The sequence below is a fragment of the Ambystoma mexicanum genome, chromosome 5q (genome assembly GCF_040938575.1).
Source record: "Ambystoma mexicanum isolate Mex_15411 chromosome 5q, UKY_AmexF1_1, whole genome shotgun sequence".
Lineage (NCBI taxonomy): Eukaryota > Metazoa > Chordata > Amphibia > Caudata > Ambystomatidae > Ambystoma > Ambystoma mexicanum.
The window spans coordinates 580,722,595-580,745,607 of NC_090933.1; the positions used below are offsets into that span (position 1 = coordinate 580,722,595).

General features: G+C 49.9%; 1 protein-coding gene across 2 annotated transcripts in view; it reads left to right on the plus strand.

The window, feature by feature from the left end:
* LOC138497518 (acyl-protein thioesterase 1) overlaps nt 1-23,013 on the plus strand; it is a 1,189,877-nt gene that overhangs the window by 232,776 nt on the left and 934,088 nt on the right. For both annotated transcript variants that reach the window (XM_069621049.1, XM_069621050.1), the window contains exon 3: nt 22,325-22,390. In XM_069621049.1, the coding sequence (XP_069477150.1) occupies nt 22,325-22,390 (66 nt within the window). The remainder of the gene's footprint in view (nt 1-22,324; nt 22,391-23,013) is intronic.

Consider the following 23,013-nt stretch of genomic DNA (forward strand, 5'->3'; position numbering starts at 1 on the left):
ACGCACTGTGTGCATCTCCAGGGTTCATGCTTTGGGGATGTGTTACTTGTCATCTGGCCAGTCAGTGGGTCCATTGGGTCACTCCTGCCCTGTTGGGGGGGGGCATTGTGAGTGGGTCCATTGGGTCACTCCCATTCACACTTATGGCTTTGTACTATGTGCATTTACCAGCATGTGCAGATGGGCTCACTCCTGCCTCTGCCTCTCCTATGCCGTGGATGCCTTCGAGGTGCATGACACTGCTGCAGCGCTCCTCCCACGGTTGCAACTTGAGAGGAGATGCAGGGCCTCCACCAGTGCCAGTGCTGTGTTGGCGGTGTGCAGTCATGAGGTTGCGCACCCGGAGCCTGAGGTCATCCCACCTCTTATGGCAGTCCTTCACAGAGCGTGTGGTCACACCGACCGCTGTGCACTTGCGTGTTGCCTCCGTCCACACCTCCTTGCGCCGTTGCTGAGTATTGCGCCGCTGATCTGCACTGAAGAGCATTTCTGCATGCTCAACAATGTGGTCCACCAGGACTGTGAGCTCAGCCTCACGAAAGCACGGCTTTCGCTGTCTGCGTGCTGGTATCCTGGATGCCATTCGATGAGTTGTTAGTCTCAGGGAGGTAATCTGACCTGTGGTGTCTTGAGGATGGCAGTGGATTGTGCTTTATATAATGGCCGCTTCTCTGTTTCCGTTCTTTTCCCGCGGTCATGCTGCACCGGTGTTGGTGTTTCCACTTCCGGTGTTTCCGTGTCGGCGGGGGCGGACACGGGTTTAGCACCGTTTTCTGTGGCGTAAATTCCATGGGCTTGGGTGTTTACATGACCGCGGTGACTCTGTTTCCGCCTCGGTGTGTTGCGTGCGACCCAAGTGCCGTAATCGGTCCTTATTTCCGCAACCTTGCGGTCGCGGAAGTGGAGTAACCATCGTCACGGAATCACCGGATTCCGCCACGGCCGACTCGTAATGAGGCCCAATGTCTTCCAATTTGTCTATTATATCATTCCCTGTTTCTCCACCAGTATCTTCATACAGCTGCTGGTAAAACTCAAAGCGATTGTTCGCTTCCCTTTGAGTATCAAGTATTAGCCCATTTTTACCCTGTATTGCCCTGATCGGGTTGCCTGAGCATTTCACATTTGTATAACCAGGCTTACAACCTGCCGGGCTTATCCCCCCCTGCATGCTGTCTGTAACGCTCACCTGGCTCCCACGGAGGCGCTGGTCTAGTCTGAGTTGCTGTGGCCTCTTCAAGCGTGAAGCGCAGAACTCGGCCCACCGATTTAACAGGACCCCCAAATCTTGCTTGTCTGGCCCGTAGGAATATCCTTCTGCAGATGAGAAAGGGGAATTAACTGTCTGGAGAATAGTGTGCTTGCTTCCCCTTTCCCCCCTTCGTTCTTCTCTGACTTCCTCCAAAACCCCCGGTTTAAGCTCACCTTATGGTTTGGAAGGATGAACTCTCCATCCTGCTTCTGGTGCAGGGGCGCGTGTTCGTCCAGTTACTTCACTGGTTTTCAGAATGGCGCTGGCAAAATCCACTTGACTTTTCGGAGCGATACGCCGTAAGTATGAAGATTCAAAAGTTCAAGTGTGAGCCTCTTTTAATGTTGTCTTCCTAACCTGTGATCTGTCCTTTATTTCAGGTGCAGAACGAAGGCGATGCGTTGAGGGGTTAAATTGCCGACGGTAAAATCAGGTGAGTTAGTGATGAGGGCGACCCCTCTAAATGTCTTTATAATTCCCCAGTAATGTCTTTTGTCCTTTCCCCATAGGGGCCGGGGTGCGTTACCTGCCAAAGAAGCGGCGCCGACCCGAAATGTCGAATGGTTCACCACGAAAAGCCGGTAAGTATTATGGCTGAAAATTCGGCTTTCCTACTGTGTTTCCTCTGCTCACCTTTTGTCTCTTCTTCTCTCCCCTAGGTGCAGAGATGTGGCGACCGGTGCTGACAGCCGCGATGGAGCCGGGAGATGTCTCGAGGACAGGTGAGTAAAGCGCGGCGATGCAGCGAGCAACGCGATGCTTTTAAATGGAAGTCTCTCTTCAAGAATGCTGGCGTGAAGATTCCGGATGCAGGTAAGAAGTTTGAATAAGTTCTTGGTTTTCACCTTCTCTTCTCTTCTTTCCTTACAGGTGTTCCAGGTTCGAGGCGGGCGTGGCTGAAGTCCAGGTGCAGGAGCAGACACGGTGAGCGTTCAGCTGCTGGGATGCAGAACAACGCGAAGCACGTGTGGCTGTCCGGGCATGGCTTAAATAGCCTTGGAAGAAGTCCCAGGTAAGTATTCTTCCACAGCCCCACCCACGTAACAAAATAGTCCCTTCAGAAAAATAGTCCCTCCTAAGCCTCATTTGGCTTGGGTCTTCATGCAGCATGGTCTGCATCAGGTGAGTATGCAGCATGGTCTGCATCAGGTAAGTGCACCAAACACTTTCCTTTATGAGCCTGGCGCCTATGGCGCCAGGACTGATGTCCAACATGAGCCTGGCGCCAAAGGCGCCAGGACAGAGTCCAAAGAGCCCCTATAAGGGGCCGCTGGGCTTTTACCCGGGGGCATGATGCCTGCTTCCGGGGGTGCTGGGCCTGGCCTGGTGCTCCGGGGGTAGGCATCATGACACTGTCTTTCCACATATTTTTTATAGTTCAAGTTACACAATCTCCCCCAGTATTCCTCGCACTCTTGTTGCAACCGTCTAACAGTTCCAATATCCTCAAGGGAGTGCCCTTCCTTACGCGTAATTTCCTCAAATTTCTTCTCTGCTTCATGTAGCCCTCTACTGATCTCGCCCTGCAGCCCTTTGGATTTGGATATCGCTGCTCCCCTCGCCACCACCTTAAATGCCTCCCATAATGTACCAGCTGAATCCACTCTCCCGGTATTATGTTCAAAATATTCCACTATCTCTTTCCTCAGGTCCTCTCTAAATATTACATCTTTCAAGGCCTCTGCTCTAAGTCTCCATGTTGGGATCTGTGCTCTAGGTAGCGAATACTGCCACTCCATGATCAGCGGCGAGTGGTCCGAAAGGACTCTTGCTTTATATTCCGAGCGCACTAGTTCTCCCGTCAGTTCTGATGTGACGAACATATAGTCCAGCCGTGTGTACAGTAGTGGGAATATTGCCTGTCTTGTGGGTGGTGCATCCTCCATATATCTACTAGATGAAAGTACCTCAATAGGGTTTGTAGTGCCTTGGCTGCTGGGGTGGGCTTCACTATCTTCCTATCTGATCGATCCACACTGGGATCCAACGTACGGTTAAAGTCCCCTCCCCATATAAGGACTGATCTTGCTATATAAATCCTTGAAGTAACCTACAGTATCATGGTTTGGGGTATATGTGTTGATGATACTCAACTCTCTTTTTTCTATCAGGCCCTTTATCAGTACCATCCTCCCATCTGGTTCTATAGTGGACTGTAACAGCTGGAAAGGGACATGTGGTGCTATCCACGTAATAACCCCTCTGGCGTACGCTAAGTATGTCGCTCCTATGGTGGTGCCTCTCCATTTCCTTCCCACTGTTTCCTGTTTTTCTTTTGTTAGGTGCGTTTCCTGTAGTAGAGCGATATCAATTCTCTGACGTTTCAGATACATCATGACCTTATTCCTTTTCAAATAACTATTGAGCCCCCTGACATTCCAGGTGGCAATCTTAAAATCACCCATCCTATCCATACCCAGTCCCTGCCCTATACTCCCTTGTCTTCCGCTCCATGCGCAGTCCGCCCTCGTCCTCCCTTGTCTTCCGCTCCATGCACAGTGGTGTATAGTTATAAGCTTGCACCCCAACTATTAACGCCCCTTCAAACTCCCCAACTCCCTCTACACCCCCATCCCTACTCCAGCTCCATCCCTGGATCTCAGGCTATTCCGCATCTAGCCCTTTCCCGATATAACCGCTACCATACTACTACCAGTATCTCGACTAAACTACCTATGGGGGGTGATAGCGTGTCTCTTGGCGCTGATTACACTACGCCATACGTGTGTCTCCTGCGTTGAGCTAACCGTTTGCTGCTTGAATTACATCTTTATTCGTAACTTCTCTCCCAGCTCTACCATAAACTTATACTATAATCAAGTCTCTAAACTCCCCATACTACAATTTATATTCTAGTCCAAACCCAATGTCATGGCAATGTGTAACGTCTCTACCCATGTTCAATTTACAGTATCTTCCGGAGAAACCCACTGTTCACTTATCCAGCCTGCTGGCCCTCTTCCACCTGGTGATCTGCGTCTGCGGGGCAGTTCAACGTATCCAGCCAGGTGGTCACTTCCTCCAGGATGTAGAAAAAAACGTGCTTTATCTTTGTGCACCACTTTTAGCTTTGCGGGGTGCAGCAACATGTACTTAAATCCGGATGCGCGCAACATCCTCTTCACCGATACATAGCTCAGCCGTTGCCTCTGTGCCAGGAAGCTGTGATCCGTTTACGCTGTGATAGCAGCCGAAGCTCTGCTTATAGTCCCTCCTTTCCGTAAGTATTCCAGGATCTTCTCCCTGTCCTTGTAATTCAGTATTTTTGCAATGATTGGACGTGGAGGGGCTCCCGGCGGTGGGCTCCTGGTCAGGGCTCGGTGCGCTCTCTGTACGGTAAACCCCTGGGTGAGCAGCCCGGCGCCTATTTCTTGTTGCAGCATATTTTCTATATAGTTTGTCGGTCCGGGTTTTCAGCTCCCTCCTGGCAATCCAACGATGCGCACGTTATTTCTGCGTGCCCGTCCCTCTGCTTCCTCCTCCTTGTTCTCTAGGTGGCGCACCTGTTGCTGCAGTACGTGAACCTCTGTAGCTTTCGTGGCGCAAGTGGCCGTGTTTGCTTCCACTCCTTTCTCCAGTTCTCTGGTGCGATCGGATATAGCTCTGACATACTGTCTAAGGAGGTTGACATCCAAACCAACGGCTTCTATTTTGGATTCTAGCGCCGTCTTCAATTCTGCAATTGCGGTGTCGAGTTTGGATCCCCATGACGCTTTTAGTTCCGCAATAGCTGCCAGGATTGGGTCACTTGGGCAATTATTTGCCTTGTCTCCGTTGTTTGGGAGTTCCTACTAGCCCCCCCAATTTGCTTCGGCACCTACTGCAGGGGCTGTGAGCGCTGCGTTGTAGGGTTACTGACTTGTGCCAGCCTTCACGGGTCTTTCTCCATAGAGTTACAGTGCTAGCTGGTGTTGTGCTAGTATGGAGTATCCCTCCACCTCGGGTCCGTTGGACCGAATACCTCGTCAGTTTCCCTGCCTTCAAAGCTTGATTCCATCTCCAGTTACAGTGTAGCAAGTCTACGCGTGTGTGTGTGTGTGCCAGCTATATTGCTGCGGCTCACAGGTACCAATGTTTGTTGTTCTGGTGCTTTGTCTCCGGACCGGGACCCCTTTCCTCTGGCTGCGCAGTAATAACATCCGTGCCGCAAAGTGTGTCACAATATCTGCTCTGCCGTTCTGCAGTGAGGGAGCATTGTGTCACGAGGGCCACTTCACCACCCTCTCTCGCATGTCTGCTGCCTACAATTCGTGTCCCAACCTGTGTTTTGCAGGCATCGAGCGCACATGCGCTGCAGAATGTCCCCACTACACAGCAGCTCGTCAGCTCCGTGTGGACCGGGGTTGTCGCTACACTTCTTTTCTTGCAACAGTGTCGCTGCGTAAGCGGTCCTGAGTATTACCGTGCCTCTGATGTGCAATGCCTCTTCAGCTCCTTGTGCCTGGGGGTGCTGGTAGCACAAACTCAGTTCGGTTTACTATGGTGCAGGGGGCTTCCTTAATTGCCATGCATGTCCTGCATAGCATGCAGTATAGCCCAGCATTTACACATCTTTGAGTCTCTGTGTCCTCTGTGCTTATTTGTATTTGATTGAATTTATGTAGCCCTTTACTCCAAAGTGCTTTACAGACTTCACCGCTATTCTCAGACCATGATCCTCTGGCTCGCCCTAACCATGTTCCCTTTCTGCTTAATACAGGACAATGTACCTTGTAGCAACAATAGCTACATAGCCCACCAGGACGGCCTGGCTAAACTAGGGTGCCCCAGACACCATCCCATCCCTTGCCCCACTCCGTTCCTACCCTCCACACCCCCTTTCCCCTCCACTTACCACCACCCTCTCACATCCGCATCCCTCGTCATCCATGGCCTACCCATCAACAGCCACCACAGTCCCATTGCTAAGTCTAACCAAACCAAAATGACCACCAAACCTCCCACCCGCTTTAAGCTGCCCGGGCCAACCCCCCCTCTCCCTTATTCCCAACATCACAGCCCGCAATGACAGATTAGGCTCCAGGCTCCCCACCACAAATTCTAAACCTAACTCCAGACCTTACACCAAAACTAATACAAAGCACATTGCACCAAACAAGCCCATTCCTCCCCCACTAAAAGGCGCCCTACTCAACGTCAGATCCCTGGCTGCCCACCCCACAGAAATTGCAGACATCATCCTTACCAATGACCTGGACTTCTTAGCCCTAACAGAAACTTGGCTTCATGAGGCGTCCGGACCCTATTTATCGCTAGCCATCCCAGACAAATACAATATCTCCAGAGCAGACAGACCTAACGCCAGAGGTGGAGGCGTAGCGATCATCTCCAAATCCGCCCTAGGCCTTAGACCAACCGACACAGTCGCATTCACATCCTGCGAGCTACTCACAACCAAACTACAAACCTCCCCCACAGCCACGATCACCATCCACCTCATATATAGACCCCCAGGTCCCCCTGGGACCTTCGAAGAAGACATCACATCCCTCATCACCGAAATTTCCAAACCAACAGCACAAATCATGATCCTTGGAGACTTCAACCTCGGCTACCAAGACCCAAACGATGCACATGCTGCATCCCTAGCCAATGTCCTAACTGATCATGGTCTCACTCAACTCATTGTACTCCCCACCCACCAAAAAGGCAGAACCCTTGATTGGGTAGCAACCCACAATTGCAACACAACCTGCAAAGACCCCCAACCTCTGGCATGGACCGATCACCACATGATCCCCCTCGAGGTTAACACCAATCAGGTACTGCCCAATCAGCACCCCATGGCACCAGCATGCCCCACCAGGAATAAACGCAACATCACTGCTGAAGCCCTACTACCACTGGTCTTACCTAACCTCAACGCTCTCCCAGCTAACGCTGACTTAAACCTGCTGATCGACAGCTTCAATGATTCCATGGCCAGAGCAATGGACACTGTTGCCCCCTTGAAAATACGCAAAGCTAAACCCAAAGCTCATCTGAACTCGTGGTACACCCCTGAGCTCAAACTACTCAGGAAAGAGAAAGCTAAGGCTCACCACACCTGGAAGACTAACCCCACTGCGGAAAACAAATTCAACCTCACTAACCTATCCTCACTTTACAAAAACAAGATAATCAGGACCAAAAAAGATACATGCAACACCAGGATCACTCAGGCAGGATCCTCCACTAAAGAATTATTCAAAATTCTGAAGGAACTAGAAAACCCTATCTCGCCCCCGGAAACCTGCCTGAAAGACAAATCCTGGTGCACCAACATCCAGAACGCCCTCAACAATAAAATTTTAGGACTCCAAACCAAAATCGAAAACAAACGGCAACAACTCTTCAACAATAATGTCACCAATCTTAGCCTACCCACACCTAACAACACTAGCGCAGGCTTTTCGTTCAAAAAAGTCACCATCCCGGAAGTTCAAAAAATCATCACCTCCCTGAAACCCTCTAACTGTAAAGGAGACAGCTGCCCGGCTCAGATCATAAAAGATGCAGCCAGAGAGCTCTCCCCCTTCATCACCAAACTCATCAACCTATCCTTCACCAATAGCTCTATCCCCAGCAACTTAAAACAATCATGGGTTCTCCCTCTCCTGAAAAAACAATCCCTCGACCCGGCCACACCCACAAACTACAGGCCCATTACCACAGTCCCCTTCCTACTGAAAATCCTGGACACAGTCGCCTACCTCCAAATTCAGGAATACCTAGAATCCAACCAACTGCTAGGAATACGTCAATCTGGCTTCAGACCTCAACACGGAACTGAAACCGCCCTTGTTGATCTCAAAAGCCAGATTGATGAAATTAAAGACAAAGGCAATGCCGCAATCCTACTCCTCCTAGACCTCTCAGCGGCCTTTGACCTGGTCAGCCATGAGGTCCTCTGTAATCACCTGGCCACCGCAGCCCACTTCTCCCCCCCTGCCATCACATGGATACAATCCTTCCTGGCAAACAGAACCATACAAGTCTTTTCCACTACAGCTGCAGCAGACCCCATCCCCATCGCATGCGGGGTCCCACAAGGTTCCTGCGTATCCCCCACTTTGTACAACATATTTACAAAGCCTCTATTTGACCAACTGGACCATCTGGGTGTCACCTACACAAACTACGCAATGACACCCAGATACTCCTCACTATCTCTGGTAATTACCAAGAAGACTCCGCCCGGATCAACAAAATATTCTCCATCATTCAGGCATGGATGGCCTCCCATGGTATCTGCCTGAATGATGAGAAGACAGAGCTCCTAATCGTCGGCTCCCCCAACACTCTTACCAAACTTGACCCTAGCTATAACAACATCACCATCGATGGTCATTCCATTCCCATAGCCAAAAGCGTAAAAACCCTTGGCTTCTATCTAGATGCCAACACCAACCTCAGCAAACACACTAATATGACCGCCTCAGCCGCTGCCTATACCGGCAAGCTCATTAGGGCCAGCAGACCCTTCCTATCACCCAACAGCTGCCTCACCCTTGCCAGGGCCCTAATACAATCCAAACTGGATTACTGTAACAGCCTGTACCTAGGCGCTAATCAATCCGTACTCAACAAACTGCAGGTAATACAAAATAACGCCTTGCGCGCAGCCCTCAACATTCCCAGACAAGAGCATATCTCTGCTACCAGGAAAGCCTGCAAATGGCTATCCATACGCCAAAAAATTGATCTAAAAACCCTCTGCCTCACGTACAAAGCCCTCAATCACCTAGCACCACCTTATCTAGCTAATAAACTCACCCTGAAACCTGCCACCAGATTCACCAGATCCTCCAACACTCTTTGCCTACTAGTGCCCAGGTTCCACCTAAAAAGAGCTGGAGGGGTAAGCTTCACAGTGCTTGCCCCCCAACTCTGGAACTCCCTACCGCTGAACATCAAAACTGTCGAATCCTTCCAGATCTTTCGGAAGCAGGTCATCAGCTGGCTGCTAAACAAAGAATAACACTACTAATTCTAGACCCGCGCGGATACTGGCTTAGACACTGTATTTATTCTGAAAATTGTATATTGTACGCACTGCATATGTTCTGTTTATTGACCACTGTATCTATATGTATATATTATAAACCTGTACGAAGTATGCAACACACAGATACTTCTCAACTCTGTAACCAAATTCTTAAGCGCCCTTCTACCTCTGGGTTTGGAGCGCCATACAAATAAAATAAACAAACAAACAAACAAACATGAGAACAAGTAAACAATACAGCAAGCATGAGATGGCAATTGAACCACAACCTGAAAACAGTATAAAGAACAACTTACAAAATTGCGGGGGTGAGGAGGGAGAAGGGATGGGAGAGGTGTGCAAGGGAGTAGTAGATATTAGAGGAGGTAAGGACGGGGAAAGAGGGAATGCAGGAATGTGAAGGAAGAAGAGAGGAAAAGAAGAGGCTAGATGCGAGCGGGGGAATGGAGGAAGGAGATAGTTTAGATGGAAAGGGTAAGGAAGAGCAGTAGTAAGAGGTGAGAGTAGTGGGGAAGGGAGGGGGAAAGGAACGTGGGGTGTTAGGGAGGAGAGTGGAAGAAATAAGATTTTAGGGAAGAGGGAAAGGTAGGGTAGGAGGGAGAAGAGCGGATGTGAAGGGGAGGCGGTTCCAGTGGAAGGGAGCAAGGAGTTGGAAGGAGCGGAAGTGGGAGGGGACGCAGGGTGGGGGAGGAGGAGAGAGTAGGAAAAGATTAGCAGAGCGGAGAGAGCGAGAAGGGGTGTAGAAACAAAGAAGGAAGGAGAGGTTGGGGGGGGGCAAGACCATAGAGTGATTTGAAAACAAGACAGAGGAACTTGAACTTGAAGTGAAAAGAGAGCCAGCCTAGAGAGGTGAGGGAGGAGGAGATAGAATCAAGAGGTGAGAGAAGGCATAGGGAGCGGATGGCAGAGTGGTAGATGGATTTAAGAGGGGAGAGATGAGAGGAGGGGAGACCGAAGAGAAGGGAGGAACAGTAGAAGAGCCTGGAGAAGATGAGGGAGGTAATTAAGAGTTTTATTATTCCTCTCACTTTCCATGCCCGCGGTTAGCCCGTTGTAACAGCTCCCCCCCATGCTCATTCTTCATCCGACGTTCGGTCTGCGTCTCCCGCGCCAAGGGGACTCCAGGCACGCGGGGGGTTGCTTGTGTCTAAGCACACGAGCGCCTGGGGCCCCCCTCCGTCTAGTTGGGCAGTCCACCTCTGCGCCACAGTGTGCTGCTCACCGCAGGGGCGCAATCTCTTGCGCTGTCCACTATCTCTCCGCAATGCCGTTATCGCACTGCTCAGTGGGAGGCGGGTTGCCTGCTTCTTTTGATTTCTTGTATCTTTTCCCGGCAGCTTCAGCAGTCTTCACCTCTGCCACGTTGCGGCCGCTACAATCCATCTTTTAGTGCGCTTGCATTTTAGTTTGTCTGGCAATGGTCGCCATTTTGCCTGCTTCGTCCCGAGATCATGCAACTGTTTCTGTCTCCATATGTACCGATTCTTGCTTCTGTGTTGCACGCGGATGCAATCACTATACGCTTTGCATGTTCATCCAGTCCTGGATCTGTTTTAGTGTACTTGTGTGCCTCAGGATCATACAGGATCCCATGGCTGTCAAGCCATGGCCCCGGAGATCTAACATCTTTGTTGAGAATTGCGACCATTGGGTCCTTGGAGCCCACTGGAGGGACTTCATTCTCAGGCGAGCCTCTGGCACTAGCAAAATGCAGGATGCCATGAGGCCGAGCAACCTCAGAAATCGAAGGCTGGCAGATGCTGGGTATTCCGAAATGTGGTCACCATCTGTAGAATACCTTTAGCCCTCACCTCGGGTGGTGAGGCTTTTCCCAGGGATGTGTTCAGGACTACTCCAATAAACTGGAGTTTTTGTGATGGTATCATATGGGACTTCTTGAAGTTGAGGAAGAAGCCCAGCTTGTGGAGCAAGTGGCAAACCTAATCTAGATGATCTCGAGCTTGTTCTGCGGACACTGCTCTGATCAACCAGTCGTCCAGATAGGGGTAGATATGAATCCCTACCCTCCTGAGACTTGCTGCCACAACTGCCATTACCTTGGTGAAAACCCTTGGACGGAGGTCAGCCCAAATGGCAGAACCTGAAATTGATAGTGAGAGCTGCCAGTGGCGAACCTCAGGTACTTTCTGTGCTTGAGATGGATTGGCACATGAAAGTAAGCATCCTGAAGGTCCAGAGATACCAACCAATCCTGAAGTTGGAAGGCCTGAAGGATCTGAGAAAGGGTTACCATCTTGAACTTGTCTTTATTTGTTCAATTCTCGTAAGTCAAAGATGGGTCTCATTGCTCCATCCTTTTTCGCAATTAGGAAATATGGGGAAAACCAACCCTTGTTCCTCTCTGTTGCAGATACCGGTTCTATAGCACCTTTCTCTAGCAGGTCCAAAATCTCCTGCATTTTCTTTTTTTTGCAAATTTTTTTTTTGGTGTTTAAAACTTAGTAGAACTTCACACCCACATTAGGGTGGACTTAAACTTTGCGCCATAACCCAAATCCCTCCAAACAACCTCCCTCTCTCCCACCCCTTCTCTTGAGTTCAGTGTCCCCTTTGGTAAGTATTGTACCCATCCAGTCTCTCGGTTTGAGGAAGTAGAGGTGCACGGCCCATGCCTTCACCGAGGTGTACCCACCGTTTCTGAGGTGTCTGCTGAGGGGTCTTCTGCTTCACTTATCAAGAACAGTATCAGAGGGCCCCAGATGTCCGGAGGACGAGCATGTAAGGGTAGTAGTTTAATAAAGTCTGTTTCTACATCCTGGTAGTAGAGAATGTCCTTGCGCCAGGCAGCGATTGTTGGGGGGGACCTCGGCCCCAGGCCATGGCAACTCTCCTACGAGCTAGTGTCAGCAGGACCCTAGCCAGTTTCCTTATTGGAGCGGAAAGTAACATTGTCATGCCTAATAGGGCTGCTGTTTGATTCGGTTGTATCGCTTCTCCCACCATTGCAGCTGTCGTTTCAAGGACTTGGTTCCAGAAAGGGATTAGTTCGGGGCACTCCCAAGCGAGGTGAACAAAGTCTGCTGAAGGAGTCCCGCATCTAGTGCATTTTGCCAATGCATCCAGATGGTGTTTGTTGGCTTTTTCTGGTGTGTAATAGGTTTGGTGAAGGAAGTTGAAGTCGATAAGTTTAAAGCGTGAATTGAGGGCGACTTTTTGAGTCTGTTTCAGGATGTAGATCCAATCTTCTTCAGAAATGGATATATGCAGTGGCTTTTCCCATCTGGATTTTGCGCGTGTGATGATGGGGGTCGTGCTGGAGACAATGGATCTGCAACACCAGCCTACCTTCGTCTTGTGCCTGAATAACGTTATGCAGCAGTTGCCAGGTTGGTGGTTGACACGGGAAGTCGGGCAGGAGGGTCTGCAGGGTGTAACAAGTCCTGAAGTAAAGGAATACGTCCAGTGCAGTGTTGCCCCCTTTCAATTTTGCTTGATCTGGGGTTAGAAAGCCATCTTCCGTGAAGAGGTCCCCTAGGGTTTTTATATGTAGTTTTCCGACCCATTAGTGTAATACTTTCTCTGAAGTCAGTGGAACTCCTGGTATAAACTTGACGGGCAAAAGAGGAGAGTATCGTGTTTGTACCCTGAGCTTTTGGGCTTGTGTCTTCCAAACTTTGTACGTCAAGAGCATTACATTCATTGTGGTGCTGGGGACGGGAATCTGGCTAAAGATGACAGCGGTCAGTAGGTTAGGCATTGCCAAGGCTCGTTCCACTTGTACATGAGGTTGGATTACTTGAGTGGCATACCAATGACTGAGGTATTGAGCCTGCGCTGCCCAAAAGTATTTCTCCAAATCTGGAAGGGCCAGCCCCCCACTCGAAACCGGGAGTGTGAGTGTTGCGTGTGCCACTGTGGCTGGCTTGCCCGCCCAAAGTAGTTCCAGGACCAAGCTTTTTAGTTTTTTCAGAAAGGTTTGCGATAGCAGCAAAGGGATATTGGTGAATAGGTATAGCAGTTTTGGCAGGATCACCATCTTGACCAGGGAGGCCCTTCCCCAAAGAGTTAGTGGAAGAGTCTTCCAACGTGACACCCTTTCTTGAAGGGACTTGACCACCTCTTCGTAATTATCTCGAAACACCTCATGCTGATTCAGTGACATGTGTATCCCCAGGTATCGGACCTTGGAAGTTTTCCATGTGAATTGGAAGTTGTCTGTAAACTGCTTGGTGGCTGGGGTCAGTGGGAATACGATGGATTTTGATTGGTTGATTTTTAATCCGGAGGCCGCTCCAAATTTAATGACTTCCCTCATGACAGGGTTCAGATTGTCCTCGGGGTCGCGTATGAACAGTGCCACATCATCGGCGTAGAGGCATATGATGAGCTTGTGTGGTCCAATGATGAGTCCCCTCTGCTGGCGGTGTTCTCGAAGGTTGGAGGTTAATGGTTCCATTACCAAGGTGAAGATTAATGCCGATAGTGGGCAGGCCTGTCTCGTGCCTCGCTGTAGTTCTATTGGGGCTGATTTGGCTGTGCCTACAATAATATTAGCTCGTGGCTTGGTGTATAATAGAGAAACAAGTTTGATGAAACGGGCACACAGTCCCATCCTGGTGAGTCCAGTGAACAGAAACGGCCATTCCACCGAATCGAATGCTTTTTCGGCATCATGGAGAACTGCAATTGCCTGCTTTGAGGGGTCCAGTGGAATTGAATTTTTGCAGTTCCTTTTTCAGAGCGACTGCTATTCTTGGGTCCACTGTGTTTGCGTTCTGGAGCTCAAGGTGTTTTAATTTCTCTTCGCTGGTTGTCAGCTCGCGCCTGATGAGTTTGAGGATGCTGTTTTCTTTGGCGTGGCAGACTCCTCTAATAAAGCATTTTAGAGACTCCCAGATTGTGCCAGCAGAGGGGACCGATCCTATGTTGGCTTCGAGAAACACGTTGATCTCCTCTCTTAGCTCGGAGGCAAATACTTCATCACGCACCGGCCACTTGACAAGGGGCCATTCGCTGAGGTGAAGAGGTAGTCGATTCGGGAGCTCGTATTGTGTACCGCAGAGTTAAAGGTGAAATCTCGTAGTTCCCCATTAGAAACTCTCCAGGTGTCTTGCAGATCTAATGCTTTGCAGATTTCCTTTATTTGGAGGCAAGCTTTGGAAAGAGGCTGTGGAGTGGCTTTCGATCTGTCCCTTGTTGGATCTAATACCGTGTTCATATCGCTTCCCCAGATTATGGTTGCCGGGTTTTGAGTGGAGAGCTGAGTTAACACCCATCCAAAATTGTCAGGGCCATCCACGTTTGGTGCATAGGAGTTGATGAAAGTCATTTTCTGGCCTGCTATGATGCCGCTTACTAGGACCGCTCTCCCCTCGGTGTCCTTCACCGTGCGGACCAGGCGGAAGCTGATCCTCCTATGTATGAGGATGGCGACTCCTCTAGAGTAGGAGGAGTATGAGAAGTACCTGTGGCAGCCCCAGCTCTTGGCCCACTGAGGATCTTTCCCTTGGAGCAGGTGAGTCTCTTGAATCATGGCCACGTCCACCTCGTGTCATCTGAGGTATTGGAGGATTTTCCTGGTTTTGGACGGGATATTTCCTCCTCTTATGTTCCAAGTCAAGACATTGAATGGGTTGAGCTAGTCTTTATGTTGGACCACTTTTTGTTTCCAATGATCAACATTGATGTGGCTAAGTTTAGCCCAGTGTAGGGGTCAATGCACGGAGGTAGGGTGCCTGAATGGTGTGGCGGTATTGATAGTGGGCTGAGAGATGGGGGATAGGAGGGCGGCGGGGAACGGGCGGCACTGAAATGTCCTGGTGTACTCTGGGAGCACAGTCCACGGGCAAACCCCAACAGGCCCGTAACGTTTCTCTCCTTAGGGTGGGCATCCCCCAACTGGCCAACAGGGAGGTCCCTCGTCAACCAACAAGAACAAATGGCGCAACATGGAGTTACCATGCCGACTGGTGTACTCCGGGCCCACGATATGCCCACCCTCTCCTGTATGGGCAACTCCCAACTGGCCCTTGGTAAACAGTCCCCTGTAAACAAAACAGTCAACATTGCTGTGCTAGGGGCGCTAGTGGCCCTCTAAGAGGAGGCTGGCTCCCAACCCCGATATGAGTCTGTTCCGTGGTGGCGATGTTGTTACGTTTGTGTTGCTGAGATGTCTCCTATTTGCGACAATTGTGGAATGGGTCTTTATGGTGGATCTCTTCTCGGTCTATTTCCCCTTTGGGGGTTTCCGTTGTTTGGGGCGGGTCTGCAGCCATTGCGGTCTAGGTATTCATTAGTCTCCTCAGGCGTGTTGAAGAACTGAGTTTTGCCTCCGTATTGTATGTGGAGTTTCGCTGGGAAAAGCATGGAATACTGAATTTGATTTTCTTGCAGTCTGCGTTTCACTGCTGTGAAAAATCGTCTTTGTGCCTGGACTGCTTGGGAGAAATCTGGGAAAAATTGAATCTTGTCTCCATCATATTGGAATGCACCTTTGTCTCTGGCGGCTCTTAGAATGGCATCACGATCCCTGTAATTGAGCAGCTTTGCTGTGATGGGCCGAGGATTTGTTCCTGCGACAGGTCTTGCGTTAGGAACTCTATGGGCTCTCTCGACGACGAAGAGCTTTGATAGGATCTCTGCTCCGATTCTTTGAGTGGGCTGATGCTCTCTAACACCGACGATCCTTCTGTTATTCCGTCTGGAGCATCCTTCGAGATCTTCGTTCTTGGCGCTCACAGCTTTCACTTGCGCCTCTAATAAGGATACTCTGGAGGTTAAGGCCGTTGTGCCATCGTCAAGGTCGGAGACCCTCTGCTCGACAGTGTCCAGTCTGTCAGCATGCTTGTCCAGCCGATGTTGGAGCTGGTCGACTTTGGAAGAGAGAGAGTCCAGTTTGCTCCCTAGGCCTCCTATGCCTGCCTTGAGGTCTAACAGAATTTCTCTAATGTCGAGTTCTTGTGCCTCTTCCACTTCGTGGGGCGGTTCTTGATTGGGTGATAGTGATCTACTGTTTGAGGAAGTCGCTTTGGTGGAGGAACAGCCCTCAAAGTTCAGTTTTCTCTGTGACCTGTCATTTTTCCCCATCTTTGTGTTGAATGTGGGCGGCAAAGCCCCTGGGGGACGACGTGGGACGCGCCCGAGCGGACCAGCTGGAAGGTTGCAGGGTATCCTGGTGGTTAGATGGCCGGGGGGGCCTCTGGCATGTGTTGTGGTGCACTGACCTCAGATTTGTTTTCCACACTGTTGCCTCTGTAGTGTCTAGGAAGAGGAGAGGAGGGATTTCGTGCTGCGCCAGTGGAGAGAGCGCCAACGCTCCTAGGGTTTTTGCGCCCTTTGGTTAGCTCTCAGGCAAATCTTGGATGCTGCTGCAGTCTGAACTTGGCTGCGATCGAGTGCTGGAGGTATGGCTGCACCGAGGTCTGGGCTGATTTCTCTTCATCAAGTGCTGGGTGGGTATTGCAGGTGTGGTCTTAGGCACCTTTAGGTTAATGGGGTAACCACCTGTAGGATGGTCCTTCTGTTTATGAGTGTGAAACTGTACGGGCCTACCTCTGTAAGTCTCTTAATGTGGGCTTCAGGTTAGTGGGTTCGCTTTATTTGTCTGCAGTCCTTCGCTGCGTATCATGGGCGGGGTTGAAGGCCCTGAGATGGATGTGGCGCCAGGGAGCGGGGCCTCGTTGTTTCGACCCGCCGAGGCCCAATTTCTGCTCCAGTGACTATGCAGTTGGCAGGCCCTGTAGGGCCGCGGTGATCGCTAGCTGGTGATCTTTCACGCGGGAAATCCGGGGGCTGAGCGGGCCCGCCGCGGGCTCCCGCGATCATGGGGGGGACGCAGAGCGCTCTCACCTGGCTCCAAGCTGTTGTGTGGGCTGCAGTCTCGGCGCCGCCGTCCGCGGCACCGGCAAGCTCCGCTGGTCCTCCAGTCTCGTGCCGGCTGCCGCAGCCGCGCAACCGCCAGCTCCTCTCGGTCCCCCAGGAGCTCTGGCGAAGCGCGGCGGGAGCTCCGGGCCAGCGCCGACGAGCGTCGCGGACGCACAGTCACTCCCTCCACTCTGCGCCGCAGGAGCTCCGGCGAGGCGCAGACGGCGCCCCATGGTATTACTGCCGGCTCAGCTGTCTTGTGCACACCCGGTCCCCTGCAGCTCCGGCGAAGGCTGCGTTCTCCAGACGGATGAAGGGAGGAGGGGGGGTGGGACACCTCGCTGCCTGTCGCACGCGGACGAAACTTCAGGTGGCTGGGAAAATAACTGCAGGATCTTGTGCAGAAACGCCTTAGCTTTCGGTGACTGGAGACCTCGAACTGTTTGGGTGCCACGGAAGTTGCGATTTTTCAGCATCTTTGGGGAGCTACACGGATCTTGGACGGCTCTCTAGCGCCCTCTTCCAATATCTCCTGCATAAGGAGTGGGTCTGGAAACATCAAAGAGTTGTTTCCCGGTGGATGACTCTGAGGAGTGTGTAGGAAAGGCAGGCAGTAACCTTGGGCAACTGTCTCCAATGCCCAAGCATCAGAGCATCTGACGTAATAGCCTGCCATTCTGTCAGATGTTGAGTTAACCTGCCTCCTACTGGTGTCTTGTGTAGTAAGAGTGGTTTTGGGGCAGCTGAAGCAGATGCTGGAGGCAAGGCAGCACCTGCGGATGCGGACTTGGTACCTTTGCCCCGTCCCCCATGGGTGAATCGTCTCTGGCCCCTTTGAGCTGGCTGTCCTCTGCCCTTTCCGAAAGCCGAGTAAAAGGGACAAAGGGTGTGGCTGAATCTTGCCAGCGTGCATGTGCCGTTAGCAGACTTAAGAGCCATGCTGCATGCCGAGAAGACCTTCTTGGCCATGGCGTCACATTTTTTTGTCGTCACGATCCTGCGGGATTGTGGGGTATGTTGACTGTCTGCCTGATGAAGTTGCAGCTTGGACTACTAGACTCTCTGGAGTCGGTGTTTAGATAAATAAGGAGGGTCTGCAGCCGATGTCCTATATGTTGCAGAGTTTTTTACCCAACCTGGGTACCTGCAAAACGGAACTGAGCAACGGACGCTGCGCGCAGCTATTTATACCTGTGATGACATCGATACGGAGGCCTCCGAGGGACTTTGACTCCAGGGACATCGACGTGCAGCGCCTTGTACTGAAAACAAAAGTCTGAGGCCAACAAGCTGGAAATGGATATAACAAAGATATGGAATACGTGGGAAGACGCAATCCATTCGAAATATAGCTATGAGATCACTGTAAAGTGATATACATTTCATACAAGAATGGATCAACATATGTATCGTTAATCATTGATCTCAGAAAGTGCCTCTGCAGAACATATTTTACACTCTGGTGTAGCTTTTGTGTATGTGATGGATTGCCAATATTTAGTATGACAGGTGGTGAGGGTGGTCTGCGTTGAAAAGGGTAACGCCAGTCATATTTGAATTTGTGATGGGCAGGAGAGTAAGGAATAGCTAATGGGGAAGAAAGACTGGTGCATGCTCAATGGGAAGGACAAGCAGAGAGGATTGGAAGCGAAGGATGGAGAAAGTAAATAAATTGAAATAGAAGAGGAACGTCAAGGCCTGATCCCAGGTGTGTGAAAAGAAGGTAGAGTGTCAGAGGAGAGGGACAGACCATGCTTGGTGGGGTGCAATGCTTGCCAGCAATGTAAACACCCCGAGGCCCCAGCTGTGGGTGAGGGGTGATGTGGGTCCCTCTAAGGCAGATGTTGCCGTAGGGCTGGGGCAGGGACGTGCCTTACCATAAATACAGTTTGCTGAAGGCCTCGGATTCACCATTTTCTCCCTCAGTTCCCAGTTTTTTGTTTTTTCTTTTGAAAGGGTTATTAGAAGTAAACCTTTTCAACTGTGCGGTATCTGTGGTTGATTTCAGAGCTGGTAAGCCTGCCCTACTGACAGAGCAATGGCCTTTGTCATTTCATACATTAGAATTTCAACGGGACATAACGGTGGTGGTGGCGAACACCCAACAAAGGCTGGGGTTCTCTTAATTGTGGCCTATTCAGAACCAGGCCAGGCTCCCAGGCCGGCAAGGTACTCGGCAGGGGTCCTCTTCAATTAACCTCCACCGCCTTCCCTTACAGGAGCGCTTCCGGGCCGATGCAAAGCAGAGCACCATACCTACAGGGACATTACATAATAATATTTACAGAGAGTATGTTAACTCTCAAACTCTGGTGGTTTGGACCTTACTGTATGACAGGCGCGGCTACACCACGACACCCCTGTTGCACATCTAGCTGTTCCCACGGGCAATGCACACACAGACCGCACAATAGCAGGCTTGGGGCACATCGTGAGATACCACACATGCTGCTGTGGCCTATGTTCTTTGTGCCCGACGGCGAGGCAATGATGACCACAACTTTTTGCTGCCATATGCAAAGACATTGCCGCCATGCCATCTGCCCACCGCTACTATGTATTAAACAACCACAAGAGTGGGGGCATCTGTTGGTAAATAGTGCCTGCGCGAATGGACGGGCCTTGACAGGTAAACGCACTACTCGTCTGGAGCATTGACTGGGACTTCCAGCTCCATTCCTCTATTACCACCAGTGGGTGATTAACAAATATTCGGAAGCACTCTGTGGTGGGAAATCAATACTTTCTAAAGAAAGACCATCAAGGCATACTGAATATAAACGTTGCTATTCACATAGTGTTTAATGCTGGTGGGCATCCTTGGTCATTTCACCTTCCAAGATAATTAAAATGAGACATTTGTGGCACAGTTCTTTGCATTTACCTTTGCTTTTCGCCTCGGACCTCAGTGCGATCCAACAAGAGCCACTTGCAGGTTGCTTGGGCTGCTGTCATCAGAGAGCAGAGGCAGGCTTCTGGTCGGAGAGGCGGGGCCAAGGTTGGTCTGCTCAGCCCAGAGAGGAATCTCAGGTGTCTTGGTGTGGCTGGCTGCTGCACTTAGAGCTCTGCTCTGCCCTCACTCAGCCCCAGACTAGCTATGGTTGCTAAGCAATCATAGCTCAAAACCATAATGTAACAGCCATGAAGGCACCGCGCCACACCGCTTCCACAGTCCAGGCCTGGGTGGCGTCAGGCAATCTGGAGCTTGCTTGTTTTTTTCAAATAGTTTGTTGAAGCAACAAACTATTTTTAAAAAGAGCAAGCACCAGTCCAAGGCCAGAGGTCACAGAATTATGCCATGCGTCGCTGGGGAGACAGCAGAGGTCGCTCTTGCAACCTCTAGCGACCACGAGTTGACATCCCTGGGTTACTGGACATGATGAACCACTCCAGGACTTGGTTTTAAATGAAGTGTTGAACATTTTACCTGGGGATAAGCATTCTGTAAGAAAAGACAAATGTTATTTCAGAAAGAAATGCAAAAATGACCTAGAATACAAAAACTCTGCAGATGTAATTAAATCTAAAGCATCTTAAGTGGTACAGTGCATCATTTTTCTATCAAAACATTTCTTTAATCATCCGTAGTACCTTAGTGAATGACATTAGACTACATCTCAGGTGTGCATGTGCATAAATCAGACATAGGTGGAGGACGAGTTTTGTTTAAATGTTGATTTAAAGAAATTAGGAAAACCTTCTCTACTCTCTACCTCTATGATGGATTCCCTATGCTAGAAAATGACGAACCCGTGCTCGTTAGTATGTCGAACAAATAAACTCGGTCCTCTGTCCGAAACAACCCTATCCTACTGTCTAAACTACCGCTAGGAAAAGAAAGAGAAACTGAGCTTCAGCTTAGTATTGGGTTACTGCCCTTTTGTGGTGGCTGGTTTCCTGACCCCCACCAAGGACTCCTAACAGGCTCTTCTCGTTCATGATTTGGTTTTCAGGTTTAAATAATGGTCTCGTCGTGTAGTCATATAGTCTCTGCTGGGATGAGTTCTCTTGACCTGGATAGGCAAGTACTTGCAAAAACAGCAAAGTTCACTTGTTCCTTCAGGTTGATTCACAAACTTAGCTCTGAGTGGGCTCCAACTCTGGTCCACTCAGATGGGCGTCTCCAGTCGTTCACCTCCTCACAGGTTAGTCGTTGTATAAGCCCTGGTTGGGCTATGGACCTGTCCAGCCCTCTGGTGGTTAATGATTTCCTCTCCCCTTCCTGGGGTCCTGATCGATAGCCCCAATTGGGCTGCAGGCCTGCTTAGCCCTGCTTGGTTCGTTACTTTGCTTTCCCTCGCTTCTGGGGTATTCAGATCATTATCCCTGTCTGGGCTATGGGCCTGCTCAGCCCTGTTTGTTTTGTTGCTTTTCTCTCCCTGCCCTGGGGTATTCTCAACCAGCGGGAGTTATGGGCCTGCTAAGCCCCGCTTGTCAGTTGCTTCCATCAGTGGGGAGATGGGGGGTGTATGTTCAGCTTACCCCCTACTAGGATATTCTGGTAGTTGGCCCCGGGTGGGCTACAGACCTGCTCAACCTGTATGGTTTCTGACTTTTCATTTCCTCCTGAGGTGTTCACAATCTCGGTTCAGTGTGGGCTGTACTCTGGTGTTTGACCTTTTAATTTTCAGGAATATTGTCTACAGTATAGTGCAGTAACGCTGTGTGGCCCTGTGTTTACTTTCAGACAGAATGTAGCTTCTGCAGAACAGTATCAGAATTAGTTATCAATCTGTCCTTGTTGCATTGTAATACTTGTTGCAGAGTGGCAATGACTCATTCTAAAATGACAGCCCACGGTGCTCATTTACGGGGCTAATTTATAACTTTACATGCTGATGATCGCTTCTAACCCCTTAAGTGCTGAGGGGGAATTTGTTCATCCTGAATTTCCATAAGGAATCATTGTAGGTTTTGCTCACTCCCGCAGTTAGGAAAAACTATGCACAATACCAATCCTTTTAAGACGTTTACAGAATATGCTAAAAAAATCTGCATGGTTTTTTCCAAACCACTTTGCCTGAAATTCAGTAAGAACGTTTGTTTACTTGCTTTTCCATTTTTTGTTTTCCTGCTTGCCTTTCCATTTATGCTTCAGTTCATAGAAACAACAAATGTGTATTGTTTGGTTATCATGTTGTACTTCAACTTGAACACATTAGAGAACTGAGGTACTACTATATTTGTTGTGCATCAATTGTGCTGTGTGGTAATACTAGTTTGCAGTGATCTAGCTTTAACTTGTACATGTTTTTCAACAGGCATGGATGGGCAGAAGCAATGGCAGGCATCAGAAGTCCTCACATTAAATATATTTGCCCGCATGCGTAAGTTTATTTGTGTTCTTAGTTATGTATACTGTAAAAATTGACCTATTAAAATGTTGGAAGGATAAGCATTCTCAGATTGTTAAACTCAAATCTTATCCGGACAAAAAAAAGCATTTCACCACAAGGACCTGTATGGCTCACCGCCCCGCCCCGGTCCTTAATCAACAAGATACCCACCCTAAATTAATTAACCTAACTGCACCTGAAAACTAACATTTGAATAGACTTGGAGACTACAAACGACATCCAACACAGTCACTGACACACCGAGTCACTTATAGGTACGTAAAAACCCATATAACAAACAGTGAATTCATACCCCTGCACCAAAGAGAATTACACTTGTTACCCATGCCAGCCATGATGCTCTTCAAAACCACCTGCATGAAATATAACATAGCTACTCCCCGAACACTAACCTACCTAGCCACAAAGCTTGTGGGCTCAGGTGAGAAGTGCTCCGCTAGGAGCCAGTCCTTTCTGAGACTCGAGACTAAACTAGCATGCAAAAAGAAACCAGTCCTTCACTTGCTACACCCCATCCCATTAGAATGCCACAGATCAGGAAGGACGCTGCTCTTGAGAGAATATCTAGGGGTTGGGGTGCGCTAGGACCTGCT